The sequence below is a fragment of the Hemiscyllium ocellatum genome, chromosome 5 (genome assembly GCF_020745735.1).
Source record: "Hemiscyllium ocellatum isolate sHemOce1 chromosome 5, sHemOce1.pat.X.cur, whole genome shotgun sequence".
In the NCBI taxonomy this organism is placed as follows: Eukaryota; Metazoa; Chordata; class Chondrichthyes; order Orectolobiformes; family Hemiscylliidae; genus Hemiscyllium; species Hemiscyllium ocellatum.
In genome coordinates, this window is record NC_083405.1 from 113,534,714 (window position 1) to 113,552,960 (window position 18,247).

The 18,247-nt window shown below is 40.7% G+C and overlaps 1 protein-coding gene across 4 annotated transcripts in view; it reads left to right on the forward strand.

The window, feature by feature from the left end:
- The window catches only part of LOC132815828 (disco-interacting protein 2 homolog C), a 608,767-nt gene that overhangs the window by 388,374 nt on the left and 202,146 nt on the right, over window positions 1–18,247 (forward strand). For all 4 annotated transcript variants that reach the window (XM_060825111.1, XM_060825113.1, XM_060825112.1 and 1 more), the window contains exons 5-6: window positions 9,265–9,477; window positions 16,866–16,997. In XM_060825111.1, coding sequence (XP_060681094.1) covers window positions 9,265–9,477; window positions 16,866–16,997 — 345 coding nt within the window. The remainder of the gene's footprint in view (window positions 1–9,264; window positions 9,478–16,865; window positions 16,998–18,247) is intronic.

Below are 18,247 nucleotides of genomic sequence, written 5' to 3' on the forward strand. Positions count from 1 at the left end.
TGCATACATATTCCCCACAGGATTCAATCCATTAGCGGCATTGGAGCATAACCTGACATTCCTAATGAAGCTACTAGGTAAAACAGATGATCAGCGATCTGTTCAGGAATAAGACAGTAAATGCAATTGATTTTCACGAAGGGCTTTGTTACAGTTCCATTTGCAAGGTGGGTACTGAACATAGGAGATATTGAGGACTGCAGATGCTGGAAAGTCAGACTCGATAAAGTGTAGAGCTGGAAAAAGCATAGCAGATCAAACAGCATCGGAGGACCAGGCGAGTCGACGTTACAGGTCAAGATCCCTAATGAAGGGTCCCAACCCGAAATGTCAAATCTCCTGCTCCTCTGATGCTGCTTGACCTGCTATGTTTTTTTCCAGCTCCACCCTTTATCAGGTACTGAAAATAAACAAGTGGAAATCAATAGAGATTTTTTACATTGAGCATATTGGTGGTTGCCAGAGCCCAGAAAGCAGAGATTTGTTAACATTCTGAGAGAATGTTACCAGAGTTTTGCAACCTCTTTTGTTTAAAATCTTTATCAATAATCTTCCATTAAGTATTGCAAGCAGCTTGCAGATGATGCAGAGGGAATGAAGATAGCAGGATCCACAGCTGAACAAGCTGAGCAACATGGGGGTTTAAATAAACTTGGGATTTGGACAGACAGGTGGCAGATGAAATTCAGCGAGTATGTTCCCACAAAAAGGAAAGGTTGAGAGGTAACAGAATTGCTGCTTTTAGGATTCCAGCAAAACAAAACTATGACGTGGTATTTCAGCTCATCCAGAACAGGAGAGTCAAGGAAAACAGCCTGCCTCCTGAAGGAGAAAAAATTCAAAACTGATCTGCCAAAATAATATAGTGAACGAATGCTCACACTATCAGGCAGACTCCCTAGGGAGTTGATGGAAGGAATTAGTTTTGATTCATTCAGTTGCAAATTAGATAGTTCTGTTTCGAAAAGTAATATGTTGGCATATAATACGAGTAATTTGAGAGATGACAAATGGTAAGTGTTACATGCTCAAGAGGAACAGGTACTTTTGGATACATGGGCTTCCAAAGCTCCCTCTCACTGGTGTTTTCTTTACATCATTTACACTTCCCTTGTAGACTAATTAATAGAGATTTTGCTTTTAAATTGATCAAGATTTATTGCTATGATTAGTCAGTAGCTTCATTACCACTGAATCATGCAGCTACGATTTATGGGAGAAGGAACTGGGTGAACCTGTGGTCTTTTATCATCAAGCAACTCCTTGATTTCTAAAGGGACTTAGCAGTGACACATAGCTCCACAGTATAGCATCCCTTATGCTGTAATATTCCTGTTGTTATAAAATAGCATATTCTGTGACTAACCATAGGCAATGTCCTGGAAGATCCTTTAATTAAATTTAAAAGTTCTGAGAGCATCTATCACACTACAAAAGTGTTTAAAAAAGAAGAAACAAAGGCAATTATTTCATGCTGAGGCCAATTACACATTATTAGCTGTGGAAATTGAAGTTTGTAGATAAGCCTGGAGCTGGTAAGATACATCAATTAGAACCTTTAGCCTCAAAGGCCTGTTTAAACACAGGCTGTTCTTAGCATGGTCCTATATAACTTTCAGTCATAAATAAAATGTAATATCCAACTTACTGTGAGCAGTACCAATTATGATCTGTAACATAGTTGTCTTGATTTACTAATTTCCACATGCTGATAATGGCTCAGAATTTGTTGCGGCTGATGATAATTTTTGTAAGAGAGTCATTTAGCTCACAGACAGCTGGTTTGCAACGCAGAGTGAGGCCAACAGCACGAGTTCAATTCCATGAAAGACCTGCCTTCTCAATCTCTCCCCTCACCCGAGGCATGGTGCCCCTCAGATTGAACTCGATACTAGTTGTGCCTCTCTAAGGAGAATCCAACCCTATCATCCTCTGTGGTGTCATTCCCTTTATCTGATGTTCATTTGAATGTGTCACTGCCAAATTCACACCACAAATTGCAATTACAATATAGGAATATGCCACCAGAAGCCTTGTGGCAAATGTCTTGTACATAGCTATGGTGTGACATAGTTTAAAAAAAAGCAGTTTATAGAACATACAGCTCAGTACAGGCCCTTTGGCCCACGATGTTGTACTGATGTTTTATTCTATTCTGAGATCAAACTAACCTACATTTTACTGTCATCCTTGTGTCTATCCAAGAGTCGTTGAAGTGTCCCTAATGTATTTGACTCTACTACCACAGCTGACAGTGCATTCCACGCACCCACCACACACTGTGTAAAGAACCTACCTCTGACATCTCCCCTCAACCTTCTTCAATCACCTTAAAATTAGGCCCCCTCGTTAGCCACTTCCACCCTTGGAAAAAGACTCTGGCTATCCACTCTATTTATACCTCTCATCATCTTGTACACCTCTATTGAGTCACCTCTCATTCTTCTTTCAGGTCTGTTTTCCCTGGAGCGTCAGAGGCTGAGGGGTGGCCTTATAGAGGTTTATAAAATTATGAGGGGCATGGATAGGATAAATAGACAAAGTCTTTTCCCTGGGGTCAGGGAGTCCAGAACTAGAGGGCTTAGGTTTAGGGTGAGAGGGGTAAGATATAAAAGGGACCTAAGGGTCAACTTTTTCACATAGAGGGTGGTATGTGTATGGAATGAGCTGCCAGAGGAAGTGGTGGAGGCTGATACAATTGCAACATTTAAGAGGCATTTGGATGGGTATATGAATAGGAAGGGTTTGGAGGGATATGGACTGGGTGCTGGCAGGTGGGACTAGATTGAGTTAGGATATCTGGTCGGCATGGACGGGTTGGACCAAAGGGTCTGTTTCCGTGCTGCACATCTCTATGACTCTATGACTCAAAGAGAAAAGCCTTAGGTCCCTCAACCTTTCTTCATAAGACATGTCCTCCAATCCATGCAGTATCCTGGTAAATCTTCTCTGTACCCTTTCTAAAGCTTCCTCATTCTTCCTGTAATGAGGTGACCATAACTGAACACAATATTCCACGAGTGGTCTAATCGGGACTCTATAGAGCTGTAGCATAACCTCACAGCTGTTAGACTCAATTCCCCCGTTAATGAAAGCAATCACACCTTCTTAACAAACCTATCAACTTGGTTGGCAACTTTTGAGGAACCTTTGGACATGGACCCCAAGATTCCTCTGTCCCTCTACACTGCCAAGATTCCTGCCTTTAACCTTGTAAATTGCATTCAAATTTGACCTTCCGAAATGAATCACTTCACATTTTCCAGGTTGAACTCCATCTGCTGCTTCTCAGCCCAGCTCTGCATCCTGCCAATGTCCAATTGCAACCTACAACAGCCCTCCACATTATCCACAACTTCACCAATCTTCGTGTTACATAGTATCATTTTCAAAATTGACCCTCTGAGGAAGTATGGACTAAAGGTTCCAGCGATGTTAAGTAATTTTCTACTGTGACATAGATGGGACTTTGCCTAGAGATTGTAAACATGGCCTATGGAAACAGTAGCAGGCAAGTGATATTCAGATTTTTCAATAAAAATCAGGCTGTTTTTATGATTAGTAATCTCATACTATTACTAATAGAAGAGCAAGGAATTCTCCTGCTGTCATTTTCAATTGTTATCCCAAAACCAATACTATGAGAAACAGATTATCCTGTAATTTTATTTTTGTCCTTTAGTGAATGTTGGTGTCACTGGCTAGGCTAACAATAATTTCCCATCACTAGTTACCCTTAAGAAGTTAGGAGAAAGTGAGGACTGCAGATGCTGGAGATCAGAGCTGAAAAATGTGTTGCTGGAAAAGCGCAGAAGGTCAGGCAGTATCCAAGGAGCAGGAGAATCGACGTTTTGGGCATAAGCCCATCTTCAGGAATGAGGAGGGTGTGCCAAGCAGGCTAAGATAAAAGGTAGGGAGGAAGGACTTGGGGGAGGGGCATTGGGAATGTGATAGGTGGAAAGTGGTTGAGGTGAGGGTGATAGGCCAGAGAGGGGGTGGGAGCGGAGAGATCGGGAAGAAGATTGCAGGTCAAGAAGGTGATGCTGAGTCCGAGGATTAGGACTGAGATAAGGTGGGGGGAGGGGAAATGAGAAAGCTGGAGAAATCTGTGTTCATCCTTTGTGGCTGGAGGGTTCCTAGGCAGAAGATGAGGCCTTAAGAAGTTGGTGGTAAATTGCCTTCTTGAACCACTGCGTAGGACCCACAGTGCTTTTAGGGAATTGTGGGATTGTGATGCAGTGACTGTGAAGGAATGCCGATATAGTTCCAAGTCAGGGTGTTCTGTGGCTTTAAGGAGAACTCACAGGTGCTAGTTTCCCATGCATCTGCTGACCTTGTCTCTCTAGGTAATAGAGGTGGAAGGTGGTATTGAAGGGTCCTTGTGAGTTACTGCAGTGCATCTTATTGGTAGCATGCATTACTGCCACAGTGTATCGCTGGTGGTGAGCGTGAACTCTTAAGATCTTACAGGGGTGCCATTAAGCAGACTGCTTTGTCCTGAATGGTGTTGAGCTTTTTGTAAATATGTTTGCAGGATGTGGGCATTGCTGGCTTTGCCAGTGTTGATTATCAATCCCAACTTACCTTTGACAGTGTGATGGTATATTGACATCTTGCACTGCTGCAGACCTTAGTGGATAGGTATGTTTGTAAGCAGGGAGTTCCAGATTTTGGTCCAGTGATAGTGAAAGAATAGAATGGTATGTGGCATAGGGGGGGAAGAGGGCAGAGGGTGTACCTGCTATGCAGGTCCTTCTAGGTGTAGAGATTGCAGATCTAAAAGACTGTGTTGAAGGAGGAGTTTCTGGAGTGCATATTGTAGTTAGTGCACACTACTCCAATTGTCTGTCACTGGTGGGAAAACTGAATGTTTTAAGTGGTGTTTGGGGTGCTAGTCCAGTGGGCAGTTTTGTCCTGGATGGTAATGACCTTTCAAGGCTTTTGAGCTGTACCCCCATCCAAGCAAATGGAGAGTATTCCAACCAAATTCTTTCTTGTAAATGATGGGCTCTGGGGAGTCAAGATAAGAGTTATTCGTTGCAGGATTCCAACCTGCTGTTGTGGCGACAATATTTAAATGGTTCACCTCTTTCAGTTTCTGGTCAATGATTCTGCCTGGAATGGAACCCTGCAAAACATCTGCAGTGACGTCTTAGGCGTAAGTTGATAGATCTCCACTAACCACATCCAAATCCCGTTGTGCATAGTATGAGTCTAACAAATAGAGAGTTTTCTTTTGTTTTCAGTCTGGTTTTGCGATGGCTCCTTGATCTCACACTTGGTAAACTGCCAAATCAATATCAAGTGCTTTCACTCCCATCTCGTTTTGAGAATTCAGCCCTTCTGTCCATGCTGAACTGAGAGGTCTAGAGCCATGAGGCTCTGGTAGAACACCAACAGTCCATCATTTCTAGGTTATTGTGAAGCAAGTACCACTTGATGATCCCTTTCATCACTAAACTATTTATCAGTTGGATGGTAATTAGCCAGGTTGGACATGTTCTGCTTTTTTTTTTGTGCACAGGACATATCTGGACAATTTCTGGATTAGTGGTGCTGGAAGAGCACAGCAGTTCAGGCAGCATCCAAGGAGCAGCGAAATCGACGTTTCGGGCAAAAGCCCTTCATCAGAAATAAAGGCAGAGAGCCTGAAGCGTGGAGAGATAAGCTAGAGGAGGGTGGGGGTGGGGAATGAGAGGAAGCTAGAATCTGGTTTCCAGCATCTGCAGTCATTGTTTTTACCTTCTATCTGGGCAATTTTCCTAGTTTTCAATGATATGTTAGTGTTGTAGTTGTAATGGAACAGTTTCTCAAAGGAAACAGCTAATTCTGGAGCACAAGGCTTCAATACTATTGCTGGAATGTTTATAAGAGCCAATAGCCTTGGATGTACCCAGTGCCTCCTGTGTTTTCTGATATCATGTAGAGTGAGTTGAATTGGCTGAAGACTGACATTAGTGATGCTGGGGACCTCAGAAGGAGTCAGAGATAGGTCATGCAGTTGACACTTCTCGGCGACGCCTTATTTTTTACACTGAGGGGTTGGGCTCCCTGATAATTGAGGGTGGAAATATTTGTGGAGCCTTTGACTTCTGTTAGTTGTTTAATTGTCCACCACCATTCTTGACTGGATGAGCTCAGATGTGATTTGTTAGTTATGGGATTGCTTACCTCTCTTTTGTGCTGCTTCTGCGACATCACGTGCTAATAATCCTGTGTTCTAGCAGCTCATTTTGCTCTTTTCAGTTATTCTCTGCTTTTTTTCTTCTAAGCAAACTGTTCAGAGATTTATTACACATCTCTGGAGCAAGTAAGACCTGAACCCAGGCCTCCCATTCTAGAGATAGGGACACCATCACTGCACCACAAGCAGGCCCCTCCAATTATTCTCAATTTTTTAAAAAAACCTACTTTACTAACTAACTTGTTCAGACATGTTTTTATTATATACTTCTGGAGCAGGTGGGACTTCAACCCAGACCTCATGGTCCAGGAATAAGGAGACTGCCAATGTACCACAAGAGGCCCCCTATAATTATCCTCCGATGAACTAAGGACAATTCTATTCACCTGTCACATCGCACACAGCATGAATTGCGTAAAGTCAATGTGCAGGTGGTGCAAGCAAATCTGAAGGCAAATGGTGTATTGGTCTTTATTGCTGCAATTGTACAAGGTTTTGATAAACTGGAGTACTGTGTGGGGCTTTGGCCTCCATACCTAAGGAAAGGCATATTTGCCTTGGGGATAAATTGAATATTCATGAGAAGGTTGTCCTGTGGAGGAAACCTTGAGTTGTATGAGCCTGCACTCTGCTGTTTATAAGAATGAGGAGTTATTTGATTCAGACACACAAAGATTCTAAGAATGCTTTACAGGGTAAATACTGAAAGGATATTCCCCTTAGCTGGAGAATTTAGAACTTGGAGGCATTTCAGACTCAGATTAAACATTTCATAATTCAGCATCTCATAAATCTTTGGAGGTGGATGCTCAGTCACTGAGAATGTTCAAGGTTGAGGTAGATACATTTTTTTGGACTGAATGGCCAGGATTTTCAAATGAGCCCTCAGGACACTCGTGGCTCTGCAAACCTGAAGGTTAGAAATGGTTGCTGAAAATGTGTTGCTGGAAAAGCGCAGCAGGTCAGGCAGAAATGGTTGCCCAAATGCTAGATTTTCAGTCTCATAGCAGAGTTGAGGTTGGGCTAAATTAGAAGTCAAAGTGCACAAGGACCTGGAAATAGGAGGACACTGGACATAGAGGCAGACTGAGAAGAAGATCTGTTCAGGGCTCCAGCTCTCTGTCTAATATTTAAAAAAAAGACCAAAATGTAAAGCCTTCTTCCAGAACTTATCCCTCCCTTCAATCTCCCCAACACGATCCACATGCCCATTCATACCACCCCACATCACCTCACACTCTTCATGCCCTCTATGCCAACCTATATCATATAACCAACCCACATGGCCTATCTTACCCTCCATGCCATCCTATGTCTTTGCACCTATGCCATTGTCATTTATAAACCTGAATGCCATCTCATGCCCCCCCATCCCTTACCATTTGTCCTTAAAGCTCCCATGCCAACTTATTCAGTATTCAAAATGTAATGTATGCAGAGTAAACCTGGTAAATGAGTTCAGATCTTTGGGCATTTTGCATCAATAGTCAGGCTATCTTTATAACAAATTGGAACATATTTGAAGACTGGGCCAAATTTTGAAACCAGTAGACAACTTATCATTTTTATTGCATTTGAACACAAGAAAAATTTGAATGTGGTTTCATCCAGAGACTGTTGTCCTGTGAGGAGGATGTATTGCTAACCATTGAGTCCACAATAAAACAATATAATTTATTTTACAGTAACATATTGATTGTGCGGTAACTATACATTTATATGAAAACAGCACCGTAATTGAGTTTGGAGGGTTCATTGTAACAATATTTAAGTAGCTCTCCAATCTACACAGTTAGTTTTTCTGATTTTTATCCCTTGAATGTTGACAACTCACACAAAATCATTTGAACAGTTGACAATTTCTAATACACTCCTGAAACTGGCGATTCAATTGTAATTTTATTCCCCAGTCATTAGCCAGCTCACTTCAGGGCCATATTGCATTCCTCCTTACTCTGTTTAATTTTAATTTTAACAGATGTGCACAATAGGCCACAAAATTGATCAGAAAACAGTGATAATAAGCATTTGAATTGCGGTGGTACAATACAAATGGGAATGAATGAAAATCTGAGAGATTGTGGGGGAGGAGAGTGTGCACACATTGTCCCTGAACCATCTGCACAAATCAGTGCTCATTTTACAGAAGAGACAATACAACAGATCATTTTCTTTTTAAATCTAGTGTCTAGTCTACCTCCTTTTCAGTTGAAATATCAAGACGCTGAAAAAGACTATCAGTTTAATTGAATTGACTCAAGGATTTAACTGTCCTTCGTTAACGCTTTAAGAACTATAGTTCCATTGCTGCATATAATTCAACAATTCAACACTGCACATTAAAATTACTTTTGGATGATTGGTCTTGCATGCAACAAATTATAGTATTAAGACTGTAGATCCAGTGCCAAACTTGATCTCCAGCTTTATTCTAACTGTGCAATGATTTCTGCATTAGTAAATTGCCTAAAACAGAACTGAGTCCCTCACCTTGATATGACCAGGCGAACCAGTTTCAATACAGACTGAGTTGGAGAATGACACTGTGATGGAATGCCTGGCCCGTGACTTAGGCTGAATTCAGAAATTTCCAACCACTTCTTCAATTCTAATTTATATCATAGCCAGAAAGAATGATAAAATAGTGGATATATTTGTGCTTAGAATGCCTTAACTATCATTTTTCTTTTAGCAAGAAACTCAATATAAATTTTTCTTTCTCGGTGCTTGAAAATCTGCTAGCCAAAATATATCAAGATATTTCAGTTCATTCACATTGGAACCAGAAAAAACATTTCTTTTTTTCATACTAATTTTTAAATACCCTGAACATTTCTACATGTATTAAACATTCATTACATATATTTAATGGTGTGTGGAAGAAAGCAAAAGCATTTCTCAAGTTGAAAAGTTTTCTCAGGAGTCAGAAGGTTTTTGATTATGGTTTCTTATTTGCATTCCAATGCACTAATGCAGTGCCTTCGAGTAAAGAGATAAACAGGAGAAAGTAAACTGTGAACACAATAGAAACATTTTATAGAGAAGCTTTTGCAAATGATCTAATGTTTTTCCTTCTGTAGATACCTCATCTGGTTCAGAAGATGAGGGATCAGGGCAAGGTGATTCCCAAGGAACCCCCTCCTCCAGCCAAGGCAGTCTGAATATGGAACACTGGATAAGTCGAGCAATCCATGGGTCCACCACATCTTCTACCAACTCCTCCTCTTCTACACAGAGCGGTGGAAGTGGTGCTGCTAATGCACTGGCTGATGTCATGACACAAACGCACATCGGTTGGTACCAGTATCTATACTCACGCAAGTTTCTTTATTTTTGTCATCTTTTGAAACGTTGCTTGAAAAGGCATCCTTTGTACTTTGGCTTGTTTGACGAATAACCTGGACCATTTCTTGATCATCAGTTGGATCGTGATCCTGAGTCCACTGATTCTAAGTACTCTTTGATGTATTTTGGAGAAGGTAAAGTCTCCAGATTAGATTTCCTTATGTCAACTTCCCACACTGTTCAACTCTTCAGGACTGAATTTATGTTGCAGTTTTCAAAAAGGCACAAATTCTGCTCTCTCTTTCCATAATGATGTATGCTGTAATCTCTCCAGTTAAGAAATTGATTTCTGCCAAGACACCAGCTATCCAGGTAGCTTTTGAGCAAATCCAAGCATTCCTCAACTCAGTGGTGCCATTACAGTATGGTACTTTGGCAGCAGCAACATGGAAAATATACTATTTGGATAAATACTTTTCCTTACTGCATTACAGTACTTTGTCATCCTTTCATGTTTTTATTTGGTTAGATATTCTAAAATCACTTGTGGTACAGTGGATTGCAACATCCATATGTGACTTGGTCTCAAAGATTCTAGATTGGAGAGGTTGCAGTATATTAATATCTAAATTGCAATAAGGCTAATGGAAAAATTAAAATTTAACTGTGGTTTCTTTGCAAGTGCATATAAAAGCTATGAAACTCTTAAAAAAATTTGAAAGCTAACTTACAAGGATTTTTTAACTGTGTAACACAGAATCCATTTGATTGGTTTGCTGATTTTCAGTCAGGTATTTTGATTGGTTTACTGGTTTTTAGTCAGGCATTAGAATTATTTTCTGTCAGAGACAGAGGCAAGAAAAAGAATGTAGATTTTCTAGTTTGGAATCCATTCAGTTGTTCAGAATCTCTGCATTTTCAGTATCTGTTCTACCTCTTCCATTAGGTAGACAATAGACAATAGATGCAGGAGTAGGACATTCTACCCTTCGAGCCTGCACCACCATTCAATATGATCATGGCTGATCATCCTTAATCAGTATCCTGTTCCTGCCTTATCTCCATAACCCTTGATTCCACTATCCTTGAGAGCTCTACCCAACTCTTTCTTAAATGAATCCAGAGACTGGACTCCACTGTCTGATGGCGCAGAGAATTCCCCACAGTAATGACTCTCTGGGTGAAGAAGTTTCTCCTCATCTCTGTCCTAAATGGTCTACCCCGTAGTTTTAAGCTGTGTCCTCTGGTTCGACACTCACCCATCAGCGGGAACATGTTTCCTGCCTCCAGAGTGTCCAATCCTTTAATAATCTTATATGTCTCAATCAGATCCCCTCTCAGTCTTCTATACTCAAGAGTATACAAGCCCAGTCGCTCCAATCTTTCAGGGTAAGGTAGTCTCGCCATTCCAGGAATTCACTCGTGTCACTAGCAAACCAATCTTCCTTTCCCTACTCTTGCCACCTTCCCGTGCAGTCACAGAAGGAGTAACACTTGCCTTTTTACCTCTTCCTACCTCTTGTACAGAACTCCAAATGCATGTTCAAAGTGAAGCTGTAAGTTACCTATTCTCCTTTCAGTCTGGTCTGCTGTATTTACTACTTACAGTGTGGTCTCCTCTACATTGACAGAACTCAAATGAAGATGGGGTGACTGTTTTGCAGAACACAGCTGCTCTGACTCAAAGAATGACCCTGACTTTGCAGTTGCTTGCCATTTCAATATACCTTTTTATTCTGATGCCTAAAATTTTCAAACAAGTCCTGCTGCAGTGTTTCAGTAAAGCTCAAGTGGGTGGAGCAGTTCCCCATTTTCTGTTTAGGCATTTTACAACTTTCAGGACTCAGTACTGAGTTCAGCAAATTTAGAGCATGAGCATTGTCTTCCGTTTTGAACACACTATATCTCCTAACCCACCTCTGATTTATTTGCTCGGGTTTGGTGTCAGCAAAGCCAACCAACCTTAGACCACGCACCATATCGTTAACATCGAAATAGAATTGAAATCTCTCCTTTCCTGCCGTTCAGACACCCTTTACCTTTTTGCTCTGGACATCCTCACCATTTTTTCTAATTGTTTCCACCTTTTTTTAAACAGCATAAATATCATCATTTTCCAGCCTTGTTTAGTTCTGAGGAAGAGTCATACTGGAGTTGAAATGCTTCCCTATAGAGAGATGCTACCAGACCTGCTGAGTTTCTTCCATCACTGTCTGTTTTAATATGGCCTAATTTGTGATTGACAGAATGGTGCCAACCTCCCGGAAGTGAGATAGTCATTTCAGCGTAGGCAGGAATTGCGCCTCAGAACGATGGAGAAGGCCTGATGCGGCTGACTGTGTAAATTATCTGAACAGTTCTGGTGGTGGAACCCTCTGAAAACATCTCCAACTCAGGATTAGAGTTAAAGACTTAATTGAATAGTCAGCCAGGGAAAATTGGAAGGACTAAATCTTGCTGTAACTCCTGGGTATCTATATAATTGAATTGCTGGGTGCACGACTAACGCATTTTGGTTTGGCTAAGAAAAAGAAGGAAGCATATGTCAGGTATATACAGGATAGATCAAGTGAATCCTTAGAAGAGTATAAAGGAAGTAGGAGTATACTTAAGAGGGAAATCAGGATGGCAAAAAGGGGACATGAGTTAGCTTTGGCAAATGGAATTAAGGAGAATCCAAAGGCTTTTATGAATATATTAAGGATAAAAGGGTAACGAGGGAGAGAATTGGGCCCGTGCTTAAAATGTGTTGCTGGGAAAGCGCAGCAGGTCAGGCAGCATCCAAGGAGCAGGAGAATCGACATTTCCGGCATGTGCCCTTCTTCAGTCTCCCAAGATGGTGACATCTTGCAAAATGTCCAGATTACAGGGGAGGAAGTGCTGGATGTCTTGCAATGGTTAAAGGTGGATAAATCCCCAGGACCTGATCAGGTGTATCCTAGAACCCCGTGGGAAGCCAGAGAAATGATTGCTGGTCCTCTTGCTGAGATATTTGTATCATCGATATTCACAGGTGAGATACCAGAAGACTGGAAGTAGGCAAACGTGGTGCCACTGTTTAAGAAGGGCGGCAAAGAAAAGCCAGGAAACTATAGACCGGTGAGCCTGACCTCAGTGGTGGGCAAGTTGTCGGAGGGAATCCTGAGGGACAGGATGTACATGTATTTGAAAAGGCAAGGGCTGATTAGGGATAGTCAACATGGCTTTATGTGTAGGAAATCATGTCTCACAAACTTGATTGAGTTTTTTGAAGAAGTAATGAAGAAGATTGTTGAGGGCAGAGCAGTAGCTGTGATCTATATGGACTTCAGTAAGGCGTTCGACAAGATTCTTCGTGGGAGACTGATTAGTAAGGTTAGATCTCATGGAATACAGGGAGAACTAGCCATTTGGATACAAAACTGGCTGAAAGGTAGAAGACAGAGGGTGGTGGTGGAAGGTTGTTTTTCACACTGGAGGCCTGTGACCAGTGGAGTGTCACAAGGATCGGTGCTGGGTCCTCTACTTTTTGTCATTTTCATAAATAATTTGGATGCGAGCATTAGAGGTCCAATTAGAAAGTTTGTAGATGACACCAAAATTGGAGGTGTAGTGGACAGCAAAGAGGGTTACCTCAGATTACACCAGGATCTGGACCAGATAGGCCAATGGGCTGAGGAGTGGAAGATGGAGTTTAATTCAGATAAATGCGAGGTGCTGCATTTTGGGAAAGCAAATCTTAGCAGGACTTATTCACTTAATGGTAAGTGCAAGATTTGTGAAGGGTTGTAGCTCAGGTTGAGGTTTAGGGTGTAGGTTTGCTCGCTGAGCTGTAGGTTTGATATCCAGACCTTTCATTACCTGGCTCGGTAACATCATCAGTGGCGACCTCCAAGTGAAGCGAAGCAGTTGTCTCCTGCTTTCTATTTATATGTTTGTCTTGGATGGGGTTCCTGGGGTTTGTGGTGATGTCATTTCCTGTTTGTTTTCGGAGGGGTTGATAGATGGGATCTAGATCTATGTGTTTGTTTATGGCATTGTGGTTGGAGTGCCAGGCCTCTAGGAATTCTCTGGCATTCCTTTGCTTAGCCTGTCCTAGGATAGCTTTGTTGTCCCACTCGAAATGGTGTTTTTTTTCATCCGTGTGTAGAGCTATGAGGGAGCGAAGGTTGTGCCTTTTTGTGGCTAGCTGGTGTTCATGTATCCTGGTGGCTAACTTTCTTCCTGTTTGTCCTACACAGTGTTTGTGCCAGTCCTTGCATGGAATTTTGTAGAAGACATTGGTTTTGTCATGAGTTGTACTGTGTCTTTTAAGTTTGTTAGTTTTTGTTTGAGAGTGTTGGTGGGTTTGTGTGCTACTAGGATTCCGAGGAGTCTTAGTAGTCTGGCTGTCATTTCTGAAATTTCTTTGATGTACGGTAAGGTGGTTAGGGTTTCTGGCTGTGTTTGTTCTTCAGGAATCTGCGGACTGTATTTTTAGTCTCACTCTCTTTCTTGCTGTCTTTCCCCAGCAAAAAGAAGTTTCTTCAAGGAGTGTAACTCAAACTCTGCAACAGTTTAGGAAATAATTAAATGCTCTGGTGTTTTCTGCTCATGGAGAGTAACTGAAGATATGCCATATGACTTTGATCATCTGTAAATATCTTGCAATGCTGACTCCTAATGCCCCTTTGAAGTAGCTTTACCCATGATATTATGTTGAAGGTATTAATGTAAATACAAGTTATTGTTATTGTGCAAATCTTCCAAATAGGTGCCCTAGGACATGAGAAAAATATACATTATGCATAATCTGTAACTTTATGCAGAATTGACAAAATACATGAAAAGTTAAAAAAATATATATTTGGGGATCCAAGCTTTGCAGGTTGTAAGCATTCGTGAACAATAATTTGAATACTGTCTGGGATCTGATTATTTGTGTTATTCTTTATGAATAAAATATAATGCACATAAAATATGAAATGCACATACCTGTTCGAGAGAGCTGCATGTTTGTAAAAATTGATCAGTGAAAGGACATAATCACCAATAACAGAAGACAGACTAGTGTCAGCCACTAAAGCATGAAGATGTAGAGCTGTTTGTATCAGATTTAAGATTCTGGCTGAGTTGGAGGTTGCAAGGGTTATCCTTTGATACAACACTCTATTAACCAAGAAGGAAGATTAATGAGGTCCATGGTACTGTTGGTAGGTTTTACAGACTGCCAACCATTTGATCTAGATTTGTGTTTACATGATGTGCTTGCAGCAGCAATATTATAGTTTGCTGTACGAGGCCAGACAGACATTGATTTCGGTAGGCCACCACTATTTTGATCAATTGTGTTTAATATATTACATGCGCAAGTAATCCTAGAGAGTGAGAAAATCATGGATTCTTTTGACCATTTCTTAAAAACAGACATGGACTGAAAATGATCTTTTTGCTTTGCTCATTGTCACTATATATAAAAATATTTGTACTCATTTGAGGAAAATGAAGAAACCTGCTGAAGCAAGGGGTGTTACAATCATTTTTGGCACATTCTGTTACTTGAAAGAATAAATGCTCTGGTTTTTACTCTATTATTCTTGAATTACTCCAGAAATTCAAGCAAAGTAAGGAATATAGTCTTTCAAAGAGAAAATAAGACAGCCAATGGATTTTTAAAAGAAGTAATTGCAGTTGTTCCTGTGAGTAAAAATGTGAATCTGTTAACTTAGGTCTTTAATCATGTATTTAATTGGGACAATTGTTGTGTCCATCTCCAATTCAGCTTATTTTGTACACTTTTTAAAAGTTAAAACCAAACCTTTTCCATTCTTCTACATCACTTGGAAGTGAGTCGCTCTTACATTGTATCCCTTGTTGAAATGCTCACAGTCTTCCCAGGTGATGATGTTGCACACATTTCAATATTCATTTTATAATTTGCATGTCACAAATCACTCAAGTTGCTTCCTGAAATAAAATCTGGTCAGTCATTTTTATTTCGAGGATCTAATGTGCAAAATAAGATTTAAACAATATTGGAAGGACAGAGTTTGCAATGATATTTACATTTATCTGGAATATAAGTAAATGCAAATAACTGTGAAAGTGAGAATGTTGACATCCTAGAGAAGGAGGAGGCACCAATTCCTACAGATAATTGTGTAACATCAACTGACTATGAGGAATTGAGTCAAAATCACAGTGAATATTTTGCTGTAGCCTGACTGGCACCCTTAGGCTATTGAAAGAAATTGAGGAGGGCATAGTTAAGAATCTAAGCAAAATGTTTCAATCCTTAATTCTGTAAATTGACTCATTCGATGTGTGAGTAGCCAGTGCTATGACTTTATTTAGGAAGTGAGGGATTGATGACATGGCACTGTATAACCCTTACAGACATAAGTATTTGGAGCAGGAGTAGACCACTCAGTCCTTCAGATCCATTCCATCATTCGGTACGATCATAGCTGACCCAGTTACTCTGAATTCCCACCAACCCTGATAACCATTCACTTCCTTGCTTATCTAGAATCTATCAACTTCTGTAAGCACCCTGCTCCCATTGCGTTTTGAGGAAGTACGTTCCAAAGATTCATGACCCTCTGTGAGGGGAAAAAAAATCCAGATCCATCCAGTGCCATAAACAAGTTCTCAAAAATCAAAATGTAATTTGCAAGTATCTAGGAAAATATAGATTAAATAAAGGCAAGTCATGTTCAGCATGCTTAATCTTTATTTTTTAATTTGCAAGATTGTTGGAATGTGTTAAAATTTCATATTTGATGACTTTTAGAAGTAGACACAGCTTATTATAATTCAGGCTTTCAGCAAGAAGAAATGTAGCAGTATGTGTAAACAATTCTCCAGAAAAGAGAATGAGCTCTGGAACCTATTTTCCAGTATTCTCTCTCTCTCTCTCTCTTTCCCTTCTTTAAGATATGACGTAAACAATCTCTTTATTCTGGGTGTTTTGCGAGTCTTTAGAGGGTTAGCATTTGTGAACGTTATGGTCAAGAATCGTTAGCACAACTGCACACAATAATGGTTCAGAAATTGAGTTGAAGGACAAATAAGGAAGAAACATTTTGTCATGTGTACTTAACCGTATTACAAGTGACTTTAATATTCCTAATTGGTGGCCAGGCAACTGGTAAAGAAATTGATGGTTGTCAAAATTGACTTATATTGGACAGCGACTAAGTTAAAAGCTTGAAAAGAGAGCAAAGTAAATTTGAATGTATTGATTATTTGACATTATATTGACTTTGTTGACCAGGTCATACATCTAACTTAAATTTTGGACAGCGAAAATCCTATAGGTGATGTAAGCACTTGGATGTTACTTACACAATCAAAGATTGTATCTTAAGGCAGTAATTCAAATATATAAGATGGCATTTTTTTCTTTACTCCATATATAATCTTTTCTTTCTCTTAGAAAACCACTCTGCACCTCCAGATATCACAACTTATACAACAGAACACTCAATACAGGTTGAACGTCCCCAAGGATCGACACCAAGAGCAGTCCCAAAGTATGGAAATGCTGAACTAATGGAAACTGGTGATGGTAAGTTTGATACCAATCTCTCATTTCATGCAAAATCCATTAATCAGTGTTCAACAACAATACATCTTTTCATACTTGGTGATAAACCCAAATTAGATGTGAAAGTAGGGATTTAGATTAGATTAGATTCCCTACAGTGTGGAAACAGGCCCTTCGGCCCAACAAGTCCACACCGACCCTCTGACAAGCAACCCACCCAGACCTATTCCCCTCTGACTAATATACCTAACACTATCGGCAATTTAGCATGGCCAATTGACCTAACCTGCACATCTTTGGACTGTGAGAGGAAACCCGCGCAGACGTAGGGAGAACGTGCAAACTCCACACAGACAGTTGCCCAAGGTGGGAATTGAACCATGGTACCTGGTGCTGTGAGGCAACAGTGCTAACCACTGTGCCACCATGCTGCCCTAAAATGCTTCACCAAGCAGAATGAACTGATATAAACTTCAAACCTCTGTTAAGATATCTAATTATTCATGTGTGACTGATAATATTGTGGACAGTTTTACAAGTAGAGTTTTCTATGTAGAGGTAATCCACCAGCACAATTTCTCAGGACACAAAATCCTGAAACAACTGATAGAAGCGATGCCATTATGCACAGAGTTTGTCTTACTGACTTCCATTGAATCGAAATCTGTTTGGAAGTGATATGCACAGGGACATGTCATGTAATACATTTTCAAGGTGGTGCAAATAACCATAGTTCCTGTCATTTAAAATCCTTATCTCAGATCTGTGATGACAAAGGTCTTTGTGCTGTTGGGGCTAGATAGGTAAGAGAGAATTTTACAGGACCCTGACGGTAGACTTGCAAGCAGTGGAGCAACTATGAGCTGCAAATGCCAGGAAAATCACCTGGTGTTCTTCTGAACACCTACCATCAGCTCCCAAGCTATCAGAAATTAAAAAAGGGAGGTGGGTGAGGTCCCCTCCATGTCTCGTTGTGGACCAGACATTCCTCTCCTGGATGCAAACTTGAGATGGAGATCAGGGTGGAGGAGGAAGTCTGATTTGACCTTGGGTAAAAAAGTGGTAGATGGTCTCCATGGCCAACCCTTTGGGTCACCCAGCCTGAAGGTCATTCCCTGAGTGTTCCTAGTGTCCTTCCAACACTAGCTTTTCTGATACAATCCCACCCATTTCACAACACCATCTAGCAGCCCTGGCTCCTGTCCCCGCACTGAGCTTCCCCTCCACATTGTATAGTTTTGTACCCGGTTCCTAGAACTTAGCCTCATGGG